General features: G+C 30.4%; 2 protein-coding genes across 2 annotated transcripts; both read left to right on the top strand.

Moving 5' to 3' along the window:
- The first annotated feature begins 6,151 nt into the window (after positions 1–6,151).
- Positions 6,152–7,991, top strand: LOC145167349 (berberine bridge enzyme-like 8). The gene has a single exon (XM_079086533.1). The coding sequence runs from the start codon at positions 6,195–6,197 to the stop codon at positions 7,821–7,823; it is 1,629 nt and encodes a 542-aa protein (XP_078942659.1). The 5' UTR covers positions 6,152–6,194; the 3' UTR covers positions 7,824–7,991.
- A 1,578-nt stretch (positions 7,992–9,569) lies between these two features.
- On the top strand, positions 9,570–20,119 carry LOC145164718 (uncharacterized). Its single transcript, XM_079083417.1, has 25 exons — positions 9,570–9,722; positions 9,902–10,172; positions 10,258–10,351; positions 10,464–10,591; positions 10,676–10,760; positions 10,851–10,854; positions 11,091–11,254; positions 11,403–11,493; positions 11,643–11,822; positions 11,968–12,042; positions 12,147–12,370; positions 12,441–12,515; positions 12,627–12,777; positions 13,465–13,539; positions 13,607–13,757; positions 14,230–14,355; positions 14,447–14,509; positions 14,607–14,741; positions 14,829–14,891; positions 15,003–15,140; positions 15,231–15,488; positions 15,589–16,024; positions 16,126–17,066; positions 17,194–18,408; positions 18,540–20,119. The coding sequence occupies exons 1-25, from the start codon at positions 9,570–9,572 to the stop codon at positions 20,117–20,119; spliced, it is 6,876 nt and encodes a 2,291-aa protein (XP_078939543.1).
- Positions 20,120–21,585: the final 1,466 nt, after the last annotated feature.

The following is a 21,585-nucleotide window of genomic DNA, read 5'->3' as shown; positions in this document are numbered from 1 at the left end:
TATTTTTAGGGCACGCAAAAATGCGTGTCCTCTATCCTTAAAATTTTGGAAAACTCGCATTAGTTTTTAGGGCACGCACAAATGCGTGTCCTCTATCATTGTGTGTCATTGTTTGCGCGTCATTAAAAGGCTGTTTTCTAGTAGTGTAATGAATAACAAGTGTCACTTTTGATACATTTTCAAACATGTAAGACCCAAATGTCAGATTACTAGAAGATTCTAGTAATAAATATATAATATTGTATCTATTATTTATTAAGATAAATGTTTATCCTTGTAAGCTACATAAGCTATTCATTATTAAATTAAATGTCTTGAATATTATTGTAGTTGAATGGAGACTCTAAAGTTTTGAGTCTAAAATGTAGTTGGTGGATCCCTGTACAAAACCAAAGATTTTCTATACAATTTTGATCTCAATCATTTGTGATTGGTTGAAAAAAAAATACTAAGTGTCTTTGTTAAGAAAGACCATCATACACGGTTTATATTTCGTCCTCAAAGTTCTGCATTAAGAAGACTACATGATCGATGTATCAAGATATAATTAGAGCAAAAATTACAATTATTAGCGAATTACATAAAAACTATATGTGCATCGAACCATATTATTGAATCATTTACATGAAAAAGTTGTGCATCAAGAAGAATACATGCTCAATGTGTGTATATATATATATATATATATATATATATATATATATATATATATATATATATATATATATATATATATATATATATATATATATATATTCAAGTTAATAGAGAACCATTATTAATAAAGGAACCAAGGAACCAATCAAAAACGTCGAAATTTAAAGCGATCAACGGCAAAAGGCAAAAGGAAGAGTTGTAGACTTTTACAATGGACGCACATGCACCGCATTATAACAAACTCACTTCCTTTTTTAATTTAATTTTTTTACGTCATGTTTTTTATCAAAAAAAACCGAATATACCATTGTTCATGATTTTTCATCTTCTTTCCATAAAGATCCATATTGATATATAAAAAAATGTCTATTTTTTATAGAAAAAAATTAATAAATATATCAAAATTCATACTTTTTGGTACTCTTTAAACATAGATTCATATTTATGTTAAAAAAATGATATTTTAGTTCAGACTCACATTGTGAAGGTGTTCAAATTCATATTGTAAACATTCTCAGATTCACAGTGTGTATAATAGTAAGTCAGATTCACAATGTGAATCTAAACTGATCGAACTTTTTCACATTGTGAATGTTATAAATTGAAATATTTACAGTTTAGATTCACAGTGTGAATCTACACTGATCGATGTTTTTTTTAGTCGGTGTTGATGTTTATTAATAGAGCATAAAAAATTAATATTTTTGGTAAATTTTTTTTTATAAAAATAAACTTAAAAATTGAAAAACTAACAAAATGAGGTGAGTTTTTTCAAAAAAAAATCGTTTTTTATATATCAACATGGATCTATATGCAAAGAGAACGAAAAATCGAAAACAACGGTATATTCGGTTTTTTTTTTCGATAAAAATGTGGCCTAAAAAAATTTTAAAAGAAAAAAAGATGTGCGTTTTTTGGTAAGGATGTGAATTTTTTGGTATAATCATCTGTGTGTGCGTCCAATGTACAAGTGTAATCTATTAACTTGGCTGTTCATCATTATGATTTCCAACGCTCACGACTGGTTCCTTGGTAATTATGGGTCTCTATTGAACCTCACCCTATATATATATATATATAGGGTGAGGTTCAATAGAGAACCATAATTAACCAAGGAACCAATCTTTTTTTCAACTTTTACAACTTATTTTTTATCAAAAAAAAACTAAAAATACATAAATTCATAACTTTTTATCATTTTTCCAGTGATATCAAATTCGAAATTTTTTTTTTACGTCAAATTCACAATGTGAATCTTTGAAAATTCACAATGTGAATCCGAAAAATCTTTTTCATATTCACAATGTTAATATATGAATTTAGATATTTTTAAATTTTTTTTTTCGATAAAGAATAAGCTCTAAAAATTGAAAAAAAGATTTGGTTCGTTGAAGAACCAATAATTATGGTTCTCTATTGAACTTTTCCATATATATATATATATATATATATATATATATATATATATATATATATATATATATATATATATATATATATAGGAGAGTTCAATTGAGAAAAAAAAAGGTTGAGAATGAGGGAATCATTCTCAGCCACACATTTATTTTGCCGCAAAACACTTAGACGTACCGGCGAAAATGAATAACGGATAAATATGTGTTTTCCAACCAAACATGTTTCCTTAAACTATGTTAATCATTACCTTAATATACACAAAAACATACTCTTTTTTTGTTTTTTTGATTTTTAGAAAGCCATTTTTATCGAAAAATTATTTTAAATATATCAAAATTAAAAATTTTTTATTCTCTATAAATAGACATCCATATTGATATAGTTTTAAGATAAAATAAAAAATTTATTTTTTTTAGAGTTTCAGCTCTCGTTATTCACAAATAAATAAAAATCTGATCAGATTTTTATTACAGTACATTCGTTATTCACTTATGAATAAAATGTATGTTTTTTTTATAGTTTAAGTATCGTTCATATATGAATATGACACGTAATAAAGTTTTCTTATTTAAAATATTTTTTTATATATCATCTTTCGTTATATATTATATTTATATATGAATGAAACGTGTAATAGTTGTCGTCATATTTTATATTCATATATGAATAAAACATTTATCATATTTTTGTTACAGTTAATTTGTTATTCATATATGAATAAGTAGTATAAATGATACTTAAACTGTAAAAAAAATTAATTATATATTTTTATTCATAAGTGAATAACGAATGTACTGTAGCAAAAATCTGATGCATTTTTATTCACTTATGAATAACGATAGCTGAAAATATAAAAAAAATAAATTTTTTATTTTATCCAAAAGATATATCAATATGGATGTCTATTTGTAGAGAATAAAAAATAATGAATTTTGGTAAAGTTAGAATCATTTTTCGATAAAAATAGCTTTTTAAAAATTAAAAAAAAGAAAAAAAAACTATGTTTTTGTATATATTAAGGTAATGATTAGCATAGTTTAAGGAAACATGTTTTGTTGGAAACACATGTGTATTCCTTATCCATTTATGCTGCTACAACGGAGACTTTTGCGGCAAAAATAAATGAGTGACTGAGAATGATTCCCCCATTCTCAACCTTTTTTATTTTCTCAATTGAACTTACCTCTCTCTCTCTCTATATATATATATATATATATATATATATATATATATATATATATATATATATATATATATATATATATATAGGGAGTGGTTCAAATGAGAACCACAAAAGATTAAGAATCCTAAGAACCCACATTAGTTAGTAAATATTTACAGGATATTCTTATTAAACATGTGAAAATCCTATTTTTTTTCTCTTTTAGATACAAAAAAGGCAAAATTGTAATTTTTGCAGTATAATATTTTCATTCTTATATGCTCTCATATTTGAACACACAACTTATATAAATTACAAGTTTATACAGTCCATTTATAGTTTAATTCACAAAATTCACAACTTAATACAACCCATTTTATAATAATTCACAAACTCAAAGAAATCAAAAATTCAAACTCTACTACTACCACCACCACACGCTGTCACCAACCACCTGTACCAACATCGCAACCATTATTTTCTTCTAAATCAGATCTGTAAACAAAGTCATGCTTTAATAACATAAATACTACATTCACAGTCTAATAAAACCATTTATTTCACTCATTTTCAATTTAATGCTAAATTATTATTAAAACTAATGTATTCTTACATACTTATACAACACAAAAAATAAATATATTTAGAAAAGAATTAACAAAAAAATTTATACATAAATCATTCATATTTTAAATTGTGAATTTAATATATTAAGCCGTGAATAAAATTTATATTATTTCAAAAGCAAACAAAAAAATTATAATATAATCACAGCTTAATGTCAATTCTTTCACAACTTAATACAAACAACTCATAATTTAATACACAAAATTTACATATTAATATAGTCAGTTCATAGTCTAAGAAGAAAATACACAGTTTAATGCAGTCAATTCACAGTTTAAAACACAAAAATCTCAGTTTAGTACACAAAATTCAAAGTTTATTACACAAAAAGTATGTATCCACAACCATATTTTCAACTTAACACTCTTTATATAGTCAATTCAAAGTTTTTACACAAAATGCATAGCTTAATACAAGTAACTTCATAGTTTCATATACATAATTCACAGCTTAATCTAGTCAATTTACAGTTCAAACAGAAAATTCACACCTTAATACAGTCAATTCGTAGTTTAAAAAAGAAAATTCAAAGCTTAATGCAATCAATTCACAGTTTAAAACACAAAAATGACAGCTTACTAGACTAAATTCACATGTTAATACACAAAAAGTAGTATTCACATCCATATTATCAACATAAAACACTTATTACAATTAATACACAGTTTAATATAGAAAATTCAAAAACTAGTATAATAAATTCAAAGTTTAATTCAAAAAAATTATACATTCACAACTTAATAGCAGTTAAAACTAAGATTAACAAAATTATATGACAAATGAGAGGTTAAAACATCAAATTCACACTTTAACAGAAAAAAACAAACAAAAAAAACTATATCATATAGATCTACAACAGATGCAAGTAGAAAAACATAATATCAACTTAAACCTTTTAATTCGTAGTTAAATACAGAAAATTCACTATTTAATACAAAAAAAAGTATGTATTCAAAAGCATATTATCAACTTAAAAATTTTAATACAATCAATTCATAGTTTAATACAATTAATTCATAGTTAAATAAACAAAACTCACGGCTTAATATAGTCAATTTACAGTTTAAACAACAAATTCACAGCTTAATGCATTCAATTCACAGTTTTAAACACAAATATCACACCTAAATACACAAACTTCATAGTTTAAGATACAAAAATATGCATTCACAAATAAATTCACAGCTTAATAACTTACCAAATTTTATTGAGGCATTTCATCAAACACCTTGTGTGCATCTTTTTTTTTTCAGAAATTCCTTTTGTAAGCACCATCAATGTAAACACCATACACACATACACCAGATCTAACCTGAAAATGGACAAACACATCATATCTGATGTCGATTTGGTGGTGTTTTCTCGTGCGTCATCAGATCTAAAACGTTGGAGATCTGGAGAAGAAGCATATTCAGACTTCAAAATAGAGTGTAGTGCTTTCTAGGTGTTCCAGCAAAGCATAGCGGTTGATGGAAGGCGATAGTCGGTGCTGGTGAGATAGATGGCGGTGGAAGAAGGTGGCGTTCGGTGGTAATGACAAATCTGAAGTCGGGGGTTCTAGATTTGAAGGCGAATGCACCAGATTAGAAGGTGAATGCTTCAGATCTGAAGGCGACAGCTCCAGATCTTAAGATCGTTGTATTCCGGCTACGGCGACGGTGCCGACGGTGGTGCCGGCGATGGTGGTGGTCGTCGGCAACGGTAGGAGGTAAGAGAGAGAGAGAGAGAGAGAGAGAGAGAGATATGAGAGAAAAGTTGTCATGTCTGATGATTTAAGTTATAAGGTAAAAAAAGTGGTTCTTATGGTTCTTAATTTTTTATGGTTCTCATTTGAACATTTACCTATATATATATATATATATATATATATATATATATATATATATATATATATATATATATATATATATATATATATATATATATATATATATATATCTTAGTGATTCAAAATATGGTTCGATGCACATATGGTTTTTATGTAATTCGCTAACAATTGTAATTCTTCCTGTAATTATCTTTGATTTTCTTTCTATTCAAACTAGATTTATATTGCGTTATCCACATTTTGATATTCTTGCTGGACTCTTTAATTTCAACGTGGCAACACAAGATTGCCTTTTATTTTCAGAAACTTCTGGAGTTGGTACGTATATGATATCTTATGCGTGTCTAAGCATGCAAAAAGAATTATTTAAAGGTAAAGAACAGTATTTCTACATCGACTATCAACTTTGGAGGGAGTAATTTAATTAAGTTGGCCAGATTTGAAGGTTGATATTCGTTTGTTTATAAATTGCATGTCTCGGACCATGCATTCCATATCACAAAAATGGCAATCACCTCTTCTTTCAACTTCCAATCCTTCATTTTTCCTCTCCTCCTTGTCTTGCTCTCTACCTGGTCCTCAGCAACTTCAACTTCTGTTACAGATCACTTCACCCAATGTCTAAACAACCGAGCTGACCCTTCTTTCCCGATCAATGGACAACTTTACACTCCCGATAACTCCTCTTTTCCCTCCGTTTTGCAAGCTTACATCCGTAACCTTCGATTCAATGAATCCACGACTCCCAAACCCATCTTAATCATCACCGCCTTACACACTTCACACATTCAAGCAGCTGTTGTGTGCGCCAAAACACACCGCCTGCTAATGAAAACCAGAAGCGGTGGTCATGATTATGAGGGGCTCTCCTATGTGACCAATTCGAACCAACCCTTTTTTGTTGTCGACATGTTCAACTTACGCTCCATAAACGTAAGTATTGAAGATGAAACTGCATGGGTCCAATCTGGTGCGACTCTTGGTGAAGTCTACTACCGAATAGCCGAGAAAAGCAACACCCATGCTTTTCCAGCTGGCGTTTGCCCTACTTTGGGAGTTGGTGGCCATATTAGTGGTGGTGGATATGGTAACCTGATGAGAAAATACGGCCTTACGGTAGATAATGTTGTTGATGCTCAGTTAATCAATGTGAATGGCAAGCTTCTGAATCGGACGTCAATGGGTGAAGATCTGTTTTGGGCCATCACAGGTGGTGGTGGAGTCAGCTTTGGTGTGGTTCCAGCTTACAAGATCAAACTGGTTCGTGTTCCTACCACTGTGACCGTTTTTAACGTACAAAGAACAGCGGAGCAGAACCTAAGCACCATAGCCCACCGATGGATACAAGTTGCCGATAAACTCGATAATGACCTTTTCCTTCGAATGATCTTCAACGTGATAAACAACACAAATGGCGAAAAGACGATACGTGGTTCGTTTCCAACACTGTACCTCGGAAACTCTACAGCTCTTGTTACCCTCCTGAACAAGGATTTCCCTGAATTAGGGGTACAAATTTCAGACTGCATTGAAATGAGTTGGATCGAGTCTGTGCTTTTCTACACAAACTTCCCCATTGGTACTCTGACCACGGCTCTTCTAAGCCGTACACCTCAAAGCCTAAACCCATTCAAGATCAAATCTGATTACGTAAAAAACCCTATTTCCAAACAGGGATTCGAATACATATTCGAAAAGATGAAAGAACTCGAAAACCAAATGTTAGCTTTCAACCCTTATGGTGGAAGAATGAGCGAAATTTCCGAATTTGCAAAGCCTTTTCCCCATCGATCAGGGAACATAGCGAAGATCCAATACGAAGTAAACTGGGATGAACTTGGCGTTGAAGCAGCCAATCGGTACTTGAACTTCACAAGGGTGATGTATGATTACATGACTCCGTTTGTTTCTAAGAACCCCAGGGAAGCATTTCTGAACTACAGGGATTTGGACATTGGTGTCAACAACCATGGCAAGAATGCTTACGTTGAAGGAATGGTTTATGGGCACAAGTATTTCAAAGAGACGAATTACAAGAGGCTAACGATGGTGAAGACGAGGGTTGATCCTACAAATTTCTTTAGGAATGAGCAAAGTATCCCAACTTTGTCATCTCAAAGGAATTTATTCTAATTACTTGTGCAATAAATACCCTCATGCTGGACTTTTGCTTTATTGCTTTTTATTGTTTTTGTAAGAGTATCGCTTTTTCAAGGTCAGGATATCAAAATTTAGATGATAATTAATGATATAACTTTGACTTGTATTTTATACAAGTAAAACTATATTATTGTTTCTGAATTTCGATTTTCTATCTTTGAGAAAACATATGGAAATATATGTTGATTATTTTACGCACAAGATATCTTGAACATTTGAACACTTGATTATTTTATGCACAAGATATCTCCCTATCTAATAAACAAAACCTAAATCCACGTATCCATTGAAAAGAGCTGAATTTTTACAAAGTTAAATACCTATTATACCCCTCTTTGATTCAGCTGCATATCAAAACATATACTACGCCCTGTTTTCTTTAGAATTACTCGGTTATAACAGGTCTGGGCATTAACTCCAAAATTCATTACATTCCCGTTTCATAGCATCTTATTATGGTATCCGATCTTTTATATAAGGTATGCTATCAATGCTATCAATTGCATTCAATGGAAATCGTATTACAGTCAATATATATTTCAAACCTTTATATCAATCGTTTCTTTGGTAAATTGTGTCTCCTTCGTCCTTCATCAATCGTGCTCCAAAATCATCCACTCAATCACAGACGAAAATCCTCCACTCAATCGCAGAAAAGAGGTGTTCGGTAAGTTTCTTAAAAGCTTACTTTCAGATTGTTTGTTTATTAGTTGAATCTTCTTGTGTGTTTTTTTTTTTAATTTCTGTGTTGTTTTTTACACAACAGTTTATGCTTCTCAATTCTCAATGTGTATGCGTGTGATAATCATAATCGAAAATTCTTTCTGCTTCTTAAAAACCTACTTTCAGATTGCTAATCAAACAATAATGATGGCTAGGGCATTTTCGTCCTTCATCAATCGTTGTTAATTTTGATTTTTCATGCTTATCCATTCTATCCACTGGATCAAATGTTGGAGGGCATTTTCGTCTTTTGTTTTCTCTTTGTAGTGTATATACATGTACGCCCAAGAAGATGATATTAACAACCTATCTACCCCTTAATTAAGTTGACCAATCTTACATCTTCGGGTAACATTGTTTTCAAATTAAAAAAACACATCAAAGAGCATCCAAAAAAACAAAAACACAAAAAAACCACAAAAAATAAACGTCCCAGCAGAAAAAAAAACCCCAAAAACAGGAACCAAACAATATCAAACAATAGGAAAATTGTACTTTTCAATTTGGCGTTGCTTTTATTTAGAAACCATAAAAAATTTGTACTTCTCAGCATGCTTTCATTTTCTGTGTTTGCTAACTTTAAAGGCCAAATCTGTCCTGCTGTTGGTACTTATTTTTTTATTGGTAAAATACCATTTTTACCCTTTATTTATATTTGATCAATATGAAATATACTCAAATATCGATTTTCTGCATTCTTTAACTATGAAGTACATCAAATTGGACTAATATACCCCTACCCCTGTATGCATTCTTTAACAAACGTTACAATCAATAGCAACATACTTTCATTTTATCTTTTTGTTAATTCTAAAGGACAAATCTGTCCTGCCCGTTCATCCTGCCTTTTTTTTGTTAATTGTAATGGCCAAATCTTTTTTATATGTTTACTACTCTAGGGACATAATTGTAATTATGTTTGTGTTTTTATTTTCTATGTGTAATTTTCTTCCATTGTTTATCCTTAATATTGTATGTCTTTCTGTTGTAGTGACAATGTCAGCTAGAAATATCACTTTCATCAGCGACTTAGACAATATGAGGGATGATTACACACTAAAAGTGTGTATCATCCGGTTGTGGAGATCATTTTCAGAATCTGACCCCACTGTTGTGAAATCAATTGAAATGATATTAATGGATGAAATGGTAAAATATCCTATTACAATAACATTATTCAAAATCATTTTTTTTTTGTATTTGCTCATTCCAATAATATTATTCAAATTCATTCATGGTCGAATAATTGATTCAACTTTGACCAAATTATATAAATTAATATACAATTGGTCAGCAATATATATAATATTCTTACAATATATTAATAGGGTACAAAAATCAGAGCCAGTGTCTACCGAAAAGATTTCCAAAGGTTTGACTCCAAGCTGAAAGAAGATGACGCTATTTACATCCGATCCCCCACTATAGCTCCAAACAAATACACTTTTAAAATAAGTGATGTAACCTCCAAGTTAAACTTGCATGAACAAACAACTGTTCATGAGTGTCTTGGTTTTCAATCCAAAACAAAATATGAGTTTTGTTTTGTATCGTTTGAAACCATTATCTCTGCGACAACTACATCTAATATCTCAATTGGTACTTTTTCCCCTTATTTTATTGCATTTTATATTTAATTTTTTAATTTTACATAAATTTGACATATTGTATTATCATTTTGTAGATGTTATAGGTGAAGTTGTTTCGTTAGGCAAGCTGGATTCCCGTGATGTTAGCAAATCGAAACATAGGCTAACTTTACAAATCAGAAACTTAGAGTAATTATAACTTTTATTATATTATATATTAAATTATTATTATTAATATTATTATTATTATTATTATTATTATTATTATTATATAAACATTTAACCTTTACTGTTTCTGCAGAGGTTTGCAAGTTAACGTCACATTGTTTGCAGATTTCGCATACCAAGTGATTTCTTATCTTGAAGCTCATAAACAAGTTGGTCGTGTGGTTATTATTTTGCAGTTTGCAAGACTTAATGTCTATAACGGTACAGTTCTTATAAAAGGCAACCTTCGTTATTTTACGCTTTTTTATTACTCATTATTTTGACTAATTTATTTTCTTTCAACAGGAATTCCTTCTGTTAACAATTATTTTGATCACATACGTATGTTCATAAATGCTGATCTTCCCGAAATTGTGGCCTTCACAGATAGGTAACAAACTATTTTAATTATTCATTCTTATTTTGTTTCTTTTTAATAATTTTACTAATTTCATAATTATTTTCCTAAATAAAAAAACAGCTTGGTTGGATTACGAGGAATTCAAAACCCTTCTTCTTCTTTGACTTTTGATAGCTCTCAATCATACAATGAATATGAACTTTTTGAATAATCACAAAGTCAAAAATGTTGTCGATTTGCTAGAACCACAAGAGGTATGTCAATAATTTGGTTTATTTAATGTGATTTTGTTTTATATTATTCATTTATTGTAGTTGCATTGTTTTTTTATGAATCTTTTTGTATTTTATATTTTTTTAGGTCGGGAAATTTATCATTGTTGGTACAATTTACGGTATACGACAAGATATTGATTGGTATTATGATGCGTGTTCAAACTGTGGAAAGAAAGTTGATCGAAGAGATGTTTTTAGCGGTCCAGATAGTGGTGATGCAAGTGTGGTTGTTGAATGCTCTACTGATAAGTGTAAAAAAAGGAGATTTCTTCAGCTCCAAGGTTTTTTACATTTACCAAAACCTTAACCGGACAAATTAAATACATTATTAATCATTAATAATGTATAGTTAAACTTAAACATATTTAATATAAATTTATGTGGGATATTTTTGTAGGTATAAAATACCTATTCGTGTCCAAGATGATTCTGGCACAATCACATTAACTTGGTTTGATAGAGATGCTTATAGACTTGTCAAACAACGTGCAAGTGAGCTCATAGAGAAAATCAAACAGTTATAACTTAAGTATAATATATGTTTTATTAAATTCTATTATTTGTTTCATTTTATTTGTATTAATTAATATTAATTTGCTTTTAACCATAACAATAATACATAAGACATTTTTTCCAGGCTGGGGATAATCCGAGAATGTATCCTTATGACCTCAAATGTCTGGTACATAAAAAGACGGCATTCAAGATAGATGTTAATAGATTCAACGTATCCAATAACTACAATCGGTTTGGGATACTTGACTATACGCTTGATAGTAACGTTATCAATGCTTTGGAAAAAAAGTTATCTGTTGAGGTATTTATATACATCTTTTTTTGGAAATTATGATGCACACTTTTATTTAATGATTTTTACTAATTACTAATTAATTGTAAATCTTGATGGAATAAAACCTTAAACCCACAAATGATAATACATACTTTTTATGCACCTAAAGCAGGTAGGTAATTCTGGAAATCTTGATGATACAGAAATCGCATCTCACGAAGCATCTCACGAAACGAAGTCGTTGAAGGTTAGCCTATAAAACTACATTATTTATTTTTATATAAATTTTTTTTATCAAATATTTTTTGTTATTATTTTCGTACTAAATCTATTTCCTGATTTTGCTTCAAGGACGCCATCTCACAGACCGGTGATAATTTAACGCCTTCCATGCCCGACAAATCAGAAGCTACAAGTCCCTTCAAGTTTAATTCACCCCCAAATGTAAAAAAACGAAACGTTGGAGATAGAATTGATGTTGATGAATATGATAATGTCAATTCGTCTATAAAAGTACCGCACTTGAATTCCAAGGTCGATGGCAACACAGGTCTTTTAATACCAAAACTTGAAAAGTGATTTCAGTTTGGACTTTTTGAATCAACAATATTCTTGAACTTTTTTTTTTGGGATTCTGTTTGGCAGTTTTGCTCTTCGTGGTGTTCAGTATTCAAACATTCATAGTTCTTGGTTTCTTTTTGTTTCTAATCTCTATCTGAAGTAAAAAACTGTTTTTTTGGGTTATGACTTTAATTTTCATTATTATGTCGATTTGATCATATATTTGTCAGTATATATTTGAAACATATGATAATCAGTATTTCTTTACAGCATTGTGTGGTTATTATGGATCTTAATCTTAATAATCTCACGTAAGTTGAATTTTGAATATTCAGTTACATACTTCAATCCAAAGGACACTCTCTGCATCTCAATTCTGCTTCTTAATTTCGGATATTCAATCACCGACTTTTTTCCTTCGGTAAGTTTCTCATGATTATATATGATTGCTTCTCAATGTTTGTGTTAATCGTACAATTGAAAATTCTTTTATTCTTCTGAATTCTGCGACTTAAATTCTGCTTATCATTGTTTTTTTTACTCTAAACGTCTGGTTGTTACTACGAACTGCTAAACATCGGCCATTAGGAAATATGAAATACTTTTTACACCTGGTCCACTTTCATATGCTTGATGTTTAGATAGACGTTTTTCGTGTAAAGATTGTATAAAAACCTACATGAATAAAACATGGATGAACATATTAAGTGACATTGAATTAAAGTTTAATGCTAAGTAAATAGTAGTAGGGTAATGCAAAAACGAAAATTTCGTATTCAGTAATATTAACAACTAAAAATGGTTCTGTTTAAGCCTACATCATATCCTATTTCCCTTTGATTAATATGTTTTTGGTGTAAACCGGTTCAAATCAATGACAAATATGTAATTCTGTGAAACATGACAGAATTGCCCCTTAATTCAAAATAGAACCTACCAGTCAAGTAATACAAAATACAATCAACTAATAATAAAGAAGAAAAAATATAACAAAAAACTGATAGAAAAATGTATTTATCATTATAACGTCACAGAAATGCCCCCGAACTCAAAAAACATAAATATAAAATTTTATTTCTATTCGTATTGATTTCGATTGTACTTTTAGCTTTCTTTGTGTAACCCCTCAATGAATCTGAAATATAAACAAAATAAAGGCAAAATAAATTCTGAAAATGTACAGGTTTGTAGTATATTACAGTACAAAAATTTCCATTAATATATTTTCTCTTATTTTTCTTATATTTCAGATACTAACAATTAACATGGATGTTTACAAGACTAATAAGAAGATAAAATTAAATAATTTTTATCTTGATAATACAAAACATATACCGATGTACACTACATCAGTCGATCAAATTCTATCTTCTACAAATGTTAGTAACCCGGGTGCTAACGGTACGTTCAATTAATATGTTATTACTTTCTTTATAAAAATTTTTAATCTTAATTATAACTATTTTATGTCTCTCTCTCTCTCTCTCTATATATATATATATATATATATATATATATATATATATATATATATGCTTATGCAGATTCAGATAGAAACATCTATCATGTTCAGGCTAGAGAAAAAAGAAGAATAAGAAAATTATATTTGGACAATAAAAAAAAAGGTATGACCAAATGAATCCTTTCAATTTCATCTATGTCACATCTTTTGAAAATGAAATTAATAGATAACCTACTTAAAGTCATGTACATATTTTTTTTATCAGTTAAATATAAAAGTAATTAATTTGAAATGCTTTTTTAAAGTAATATGTATTTATCAATATTAATATTCATATATTATTTATCGATTTCTAATATTATTTATAAGTTATTTTATTTATAATTTTTTTTTCTCAATGCAAATTTAAAGGAGTTGTCCATCGAAGTAAAAACGTATCCGCATCTACATCAAGTGCCAATGTTTCAAAAAAATCAATGTTACCAAATCATCCTTCACATTTAAATGTTAGAACTCCTTTATCTAACATTTCCAATGGTAAGTCATTTATTTGTTTAATTTATTTTTATAATCGACAATCTTATTGTATCATATATAATATTGTTTACCTTCAATTTTCTTATCCCAGTCATGGATATTTCCAATAACAGTTTTCAATCACCGTCAACAAACATCAGCTTCGATTCAAACGGTAACATACATCATTGTTTTTACACTTTCTTTCTAACCTTCAAACAATTACTCTTTTATTTATAATTTATCCATTTCTTATAACAATTTTTTTACAGAAACATTCAAAGGAGTGGTCAATCGAAACAAAAACGTATGCACATCTATGTCAAATGGGAAAATGTCAAAACAACCAATGTTACAAACACCTTCATATTTAAATTTTAGAACTCCGTTATCTAACATTTCCAATGGTATCTCATATATATTTTTATTTTATAATACATATATTGTCATTGTATCATATTTAATATTGTATACCTTCAAACTTCTTTTCCCAGTCATGGATATCTCCAATAACAGTTTTCAAACACCGTTACCAAACATCGGAATGGATTCAAACGGTAACATACTTGATTGCTCTTAAATTTTTTATCTTTGTTTAGAAATATAAATTAAAACTTATTATTTCATATTAAATATTGACTCATTTCTCATTAACATATTTTTTACAGACAAAATCAACGGAGTTGTTCGTCGAAATAAAAACATAACCTCATCTGAATCAACTGTAAACATGTCAAAACAATCAATTTTACAAAATCCTCCTTCACATTTAAACGTTAGAACTCCGTTATCTAACATTTCCAATGGTAAGTCATTTATTGTACCATTTCATCTAATAATATATATTTTTATTCTATGATATTTAACAATGCATATTTTTAATCTTTTTTCTCTAGCGATGGATATTTCAAAAAACAGTTTTCAATCACCGTTACCAAATATTCGACAATACTCTGTAATTTCAAATGGTGACACATCAAACAACTCATCTACAGTAACAAAGAGATCATCTTCAGTCATGTCTACCAATCCTAATCGTAATAAAAACAAAAAAAGGGCAAATTTATCTCCTATTCCAATAATTGGTTTGACATCCGATCAAGACAACAACGATGGTCAAAGTAATCAAAACATATACAACGGTATATCAAAAGGTAAATTTTTAAAAAGTATAAAATTTACAGTTGTTTATCCAATCATTTTCAATTATCTAAACTTACAATATTAACTTTTTATGTAAAACTTAATTTACAGATTATTTGGATCATGGTGATCAGAATGTTGTATGCCAAACATGTTTTGCAAAATTATGGAAAGATGAATCTATCAAATGTAGAAAAAAGGATAATGAAAATTATTCTCTATGTTGTGGTTATGGCAAAGTTGAACTTCCAGAGTTAAAGACTGCACCTCCAAGTTATGAAATTCTTTTTAAATCTGGAGATTCTAAAAGCAAACATTTCATGAAGAACATTCGTTCGTACAATTCTACGTTTTCTTTTACGTCGATGGGTGGAAAAATTGATTCCTCAATCAATAGAGGCAATGCTCCATACTTTTTTAGACTTAGTGGTCAAAATTATCATAGTATCGGAAGCCTTTTACCAAATCAGGGATTTAAACCAAAATTCTCTCAGTTGTACATATACGATACTGATAATGAAATCGCAAATAGACGAACATGCTTGGGGTACACTTTTCTATATTATCACATTAATATTAATATATATCTTATTGATCAGTAATACTTTCTTTATTTATCTTATGTTTATCTGTTAATGGTACTTGCAGTGGAGAAAATCAACGATCTACATCAAATTCTTCTGTCCTTGATGATGATATTATACAAGATTTGAAATTGATGTTAGATTCAAATAATGTCTTGGTTCAATCTTATAGGATGGTTAGAGATTGTTTTAATGAAAATCCTTGTGCTGATATCAAGTTGAGAATTATTGGAAGAAGGGACCAAGATGGAAGGACATACAACCTACCGTCTGCTTCTGAGGTAGCAGCTTTGATTGTTGGAGATATTGGTGATTCAATTGATAATAGAGATGTTGTTGTTCAAACTTCATCTGGTTCTCTACGGCGTATTAGTGAATTACATCCATCATACCTTCCTCTTCAATATCCACTACTCTTTCCATATGGTGATGATGGTTACAGAGTTAACATACCACATCGAGGTATTACATCTTCAAGCAACAGCAAGCGGCCCAACTGTACAATGAGAGAATTTTTTTCTTATAGAATACAGGACAGGGATCAATATTTTTCACTAATTATTAATTCAAAAAGGTTGTTCCAACAGTTTTTGGTAGACGCTTATACTATGATTGAAAGCGAGAGATTACATTTCATAAGGAGCAAACAACAAATTCTTAGATGCGAGTCTTATGAGATTTTACGTAATCAACAAGACCTCGGGAATAGAGATATATCCAACGTCGGACAACGTGTTATCTTACCTACCTCATTCACTGGCGGTGCACGTTATATGATGCAAAACTACCTTGACGCCATGTCCTTATGTAAATGGTTTGGATATCCTGATTTCTTCATAACCTTTACATGTAACCCAAAATGGCCTGAAGTTAAAAGGTTTCTTCGTAACACTTCATTGCATCCTGAAGATCGACCTGATATCTTATGTAGGCTATTCAAAATAAAGCTTGATGCTTTTATTAAAGACATACGGGAAAATAAAATTTTCGGCATCGTTCAAGCAGGTATTGAAAGTTGTTGTTTAATAAAAATTTATTTTTTATTCTTTTTTCGTTTCTTAACATTATTTATTAGTTGCAAATATAATTCATTCACTACTAATCATATATTTTTTGTAAAATTTATTTGCAGTTGTCTATATAATTGAATTTCAAAAAAGGGGTTTGCCACATAGTCATATTTGTCTATTTATGCATCCTGACTCCAAGCGGCCTACTGTTGAATATATTGATCCGATAATTTCCGCGGAGATTTCAAATATCAATGAAGAGCCAGAGTTGTATTCACTTGTAAGTGAATTCATGATACATGGTCCTTGTGGAGCTGAAAATATGAATTGCCCATGTATAGTTGACAGGCAATGTTCGAAAAATTTTCCAAAGCAATTATGTAATCATTCTTCAGTTGATAACAAAGGTTATCCCTTATATATGAGAAGAAACAATGGATATTTTGTCGAAAAATCAGGTGTCAAGTTAGACAACAGAAATGTTGTTCCATATAACAAATATATGTTGAAAAGATATCAGGCACATATTAATGTTGAATGGTGCAATCAAGGATCTTCCATAAAGTATCTGTTTAAATATATAAACAAAGGTCCAGATAGAGCTACAGTTGCTATTGACATCAACACTGATTCTCATCAAGAAAAGGTTGTCGATGAAATAAAAGATTATTATGATTGTAGATATTTATCTGCATGTGAAGCATCATGGCGAATATTTAAATATGATGTTCATTACCGATATCCTTCTGTGATGCGACTACCTTTTCATCTTCCTAATCAACAACAACTTATATATGTTGAAGACGATGATATTGACGATGTTCTTGAACAACCTTCAGTTGCTGCTTCTATGTTCACATCTTGGATGGAATGTAATAAAATTAATAAAGATGCACGAAAACTTACATATGTTGAATTTCCGACAAAGTTCGTTTGGAAAGCTAATCATAAGTTGTGGAAGCCAAGGAAAATTGGACGTTCAATAGGAAGGATTCACTCTGTTTCACCTAAACTTGGTGAAATATACTTCCTAAGAATTCTTTTAAATAAAGTGAAAGGTCCAAAATCATTTGAAGAAATTCGTACGGTAAATGGTGAAGAATTTCCTACTTTTCGAGATGCATGTTATGCTTTGGGCCTCTTAGACGACGACAAAGAATATGTCGAAGTAATTAAGGAAGCAAGTCATTCAGGAAGTGGTTTTTATCTGCGTTTCTTATTTGCTACGATGTTAATGTCTGACAGTTTGGGTAGACCAGAGTTTGTTTGGGAAAATACATGGCAACTATTGTCAGATGGTATTCTTTACAACCAGCAACGTATATTAAAGTCTCCAGGTATTATAATTTTTTAACATTATTTCTAAAAATGAATATTATATATTTTCAATATGCAGCGTGCAAATTTGTTTATAAAAATTAATGTTTTTAATATTATATTGTTTTTTACATATTCAAAATTTTTACAGGTTTAACACTCAATGAGGATCAACTTAAAAACCTGACTTTGTTTGAGATCGAACAGATTTTACTTCGTAACAACACCAGTCTTAAAAATTATAACAAAATGCCTTACCCTGATACTGATATGGTTTCTTCTTCAACAAATCGCCTTATCACGGAGGAGCTAGACTATGACATACCCATCTTAAAGAAAGAGTTTGATCGAATGTTTCATGCATTAACAAACGAGCAGCGAAATATTTTTATTGATATCATGACTACAGTCAATGATAAGAAAGGAGGTGTTTTTTTTGTGTATGGATATGGTGGAACAGGCAAAACCTTTCTTTGGAAGACGATATCTGCAGCAATTAGATGTAAAGGTGATATAGTTTTAAATGTTGCTTCAAGTGGTATTGCATCGTTATTATTGCCTGGAGGTAGGACATCACACTCTCGGTTTATAATTCCATTGAATCTTACAGAGGATTCTGTTTGTAAGATATCGCCTGATAGTGAACTCGGCAGATTAGTAAGAAAAACCTCATTGATTATCTGGGATGAAGCACCTATGGTCCACAAGCATGCATTTGAAGCTTTAGATCGAGCTCTGAAAGATGTATGTAACTTTGACAAGTCTGGCAACTCAAAAATTCCATTTGGAGGGAAAGTGATTGTTTTTGGAGGAGACTTCAGACAGATTCTACCTGTTGTTCAAGGAGGCAGTAGACAAAATATTGTTAATGCTTCTTTAAGTTCTTCATATATATGGCAACAATGCAAAGTTCATAGATTAACAATAAACATGAGACTAACCGTTGGAAGGGAACCATCTGATATTCGAAAAATACAAAGTTTTGCAAACTGGCTTTTGGATATAGGAGAAGGAAAAGTTGGTGGTTCAAACGATGGTGAAGCGATTATTGATGTTCCGGATGATATTCTCATTAATGATCCACATGATCCTATATGTTCATTAATTGAGTTTGTATATCCTTCAATCTTGGAAAAATTCAACGTTATGAGTTATTTTCAAGAAAGAGCTATACTAGCTCCGAAAAATGAAGTTGTCCAACAAATCAATGATCGTTTGTTAGCACTGTTTCCCGGAGACGAAGTTGAATATTTAAGTTCAGATAGTCTTTGCCAATCAGAGTTTGTTCATGATCATTTTGATCCCAATTTATACTCCCCAGATATTTTAAATGGTCTTAAAATATCAGGTTTGCCAAATCATAGGTTAATTTTAAAAGTCGGTGTTCCATTTATGTTACTTAGAAACATTGATCAAAAGAATGGATTATGTAACGGCACCAGACTACAAGTGAAATCTTTGGGCAAACGTGTTATTGAGGCAATTATCATATCTGGAACTAATATTGGAAAACAAACCTTTATTCCAAGATTGTCTTTAACTCCATCTGAAAAAAAAATTCCCTTCAAATTTCAAAGAAGACAATTTCCTGTGGCTGTATGTTTTGCAATGACAATTAATAAAAGTCAAGGGCAGTCGCTATCAAAGGTTGGTCTGTATCTCAAAGATCCCGTTTTTCACATGGACAGTTGTATGTTGCCTTATCGAGAGTTCAAAGTAGAGAAGGATTGAAATTGTTAATTTTAGATAAGGATGGTAGACTTACAAACAAAACTTCCAATGTTGTGTATAAAAAAGTTTTTAGAAATTTATAGATCATTCGTAGTGTTTAAATTAAAACAATTGTGTTTTTTTTTATTTAAATTTTTTATATATTTTTTATATACCATTGCAATCCATAATATTGATTTTGTTTTGATATTTCATTTTCACACTTTAATCAATGTCACATGGTGTTTATTGTTTGCTCCCTCAAATCAAAAAATTACTGATTTGCCCTCGCATTTCATAAAACATTCAAATATGCAAACTTTCACTTTAGTTATCTTTGTATTTAACTTTTCTAATGTTTGCTTGTGTTTCTTTTAACATCTATTCAAATTTGTATATTTTTGTACAAATATATATTAATATTAATTTTAAATAATAAATATAAAAATGTTAAACAAATTTACTTCTTATTAATAATATAATTTTTTTACAAATTTTTTACCCGTGGATTCCACGGGTTGTAACCTAGTATCTTGAATATTTGAAAACTTCTACAAAATGACAGATAGAATACTATTAGAATGAAATATAAAATAAAGATTTTACTTCCGTATAAATTTAAAGTGAGAACCATATTTTTTAATTACAGTATTTCTTAGGTAACCACTTCTTATATTTATTCACTACAAGAATAACCGGCTTTAGCAGCGACGCCATTAGCGGCGACGGGGACTTTTAGCGGCGACAAACAACAAGAAATCCCGCTAAAGGCTTATTTTGGCGATCCGCGTCATTTCAATCTCATCCGTCGATTTAAGAGACGATCCTACGACTAGGATGACATAAGAAATCCCACGTTGTTTTCCCTCCGGTGTGTCGCCTCTAAAGAGTGCGCGTCGCCGCTAAAGGCGTCGCCGCTAAAGGCTTATTTTGGCGATCCGCGTCATTTCAATCCCATACATCGATTTAAGAGATGATCAAACGACGTAGAAAACCCTGCGTTGTTTTCCCTCTCATGTGTCGCCGCTAATGAGTTTTGTATGAAATTTTCTCACGAATGATGTTCACGTCGTCGGCTCCAAAGCGCCATAATCATGCCAAGATCCAGGAATCGTATACGTTTGCTGTTTACAAATATGTTGTTGAACCTGAAGAATCGACCTAGGTATTCCCACTGCTGAAGATAAAGATAAAGGCCCTAGGGCTTTTTCTTGCTAAGTCGAAGAGGCGGGGGGTTTAATTTTTGGGATCCAATAAGTGGGGGTAATTTTCGTCGATTTCATTTCCTACCTAAAAAGCGTGTTTCACTTAAAAATTATAAAGCGACACATTTACATGACACACATTTTATGAAAGGCGCCCTCCACATTTTTTTTTCTTTTCTGACACTAATTTTAGGGCCGTCGACCATAAAACCCCTCTCTGCTCCATTTCTATGTGTTCTCCCTTCTTGCTCACCATTGTCGTCGAACTCATCGGAATTTCAC

Source organism: Lactuca virosa, chromosome 3 (assembly GCF_052849685.1).
Source record: "Lactuca virosa cultivar CGN04683 chromosome 3, Lactuca_virosa_CGN04683_v6, whole genome shotgun sequence".
NCBI lineage: Eukaryota > Viridiplantae > Streptophyta > Magnoliopsida > Asterales > Asteraceae > Lactuca > Lactuca virosa.
This window is presented reverse-complemented; position numbering and strand designations above follow the sequence as displayed.

Bases quoted from the DNA above. Each gene is read 5' to 3' on its own strand.
- LOC145167349 (XM_079086533.1), top strand. From the start codon at position 6,195: ATGGCAATCACCTCTTCTTTCAACTTCCAATCCTTCATTTTTCCTCTC.
- LOC145164718 (XM_079083417.1), top strand. From the start codon at position 9,570: ATGTCAGCTAGAAATATCACTTTCATCAGCGACTTAGACAATATGAGG. The intron at 12,043-12,146 runs GTTAGCCTATAA...TTTTGCTTCAAG, and splicing joins ACGAAACGAAGTCGTTGAAG to GACGCCATCTCACAGACCGG. The intron at 13,758-14,229 runs GTACGTTCAATT...GCAAATTTAAAG, and splicing joins TAGTAACCCGGGTGCTAACG to GAGTTGTCCATCGAAGTAAA.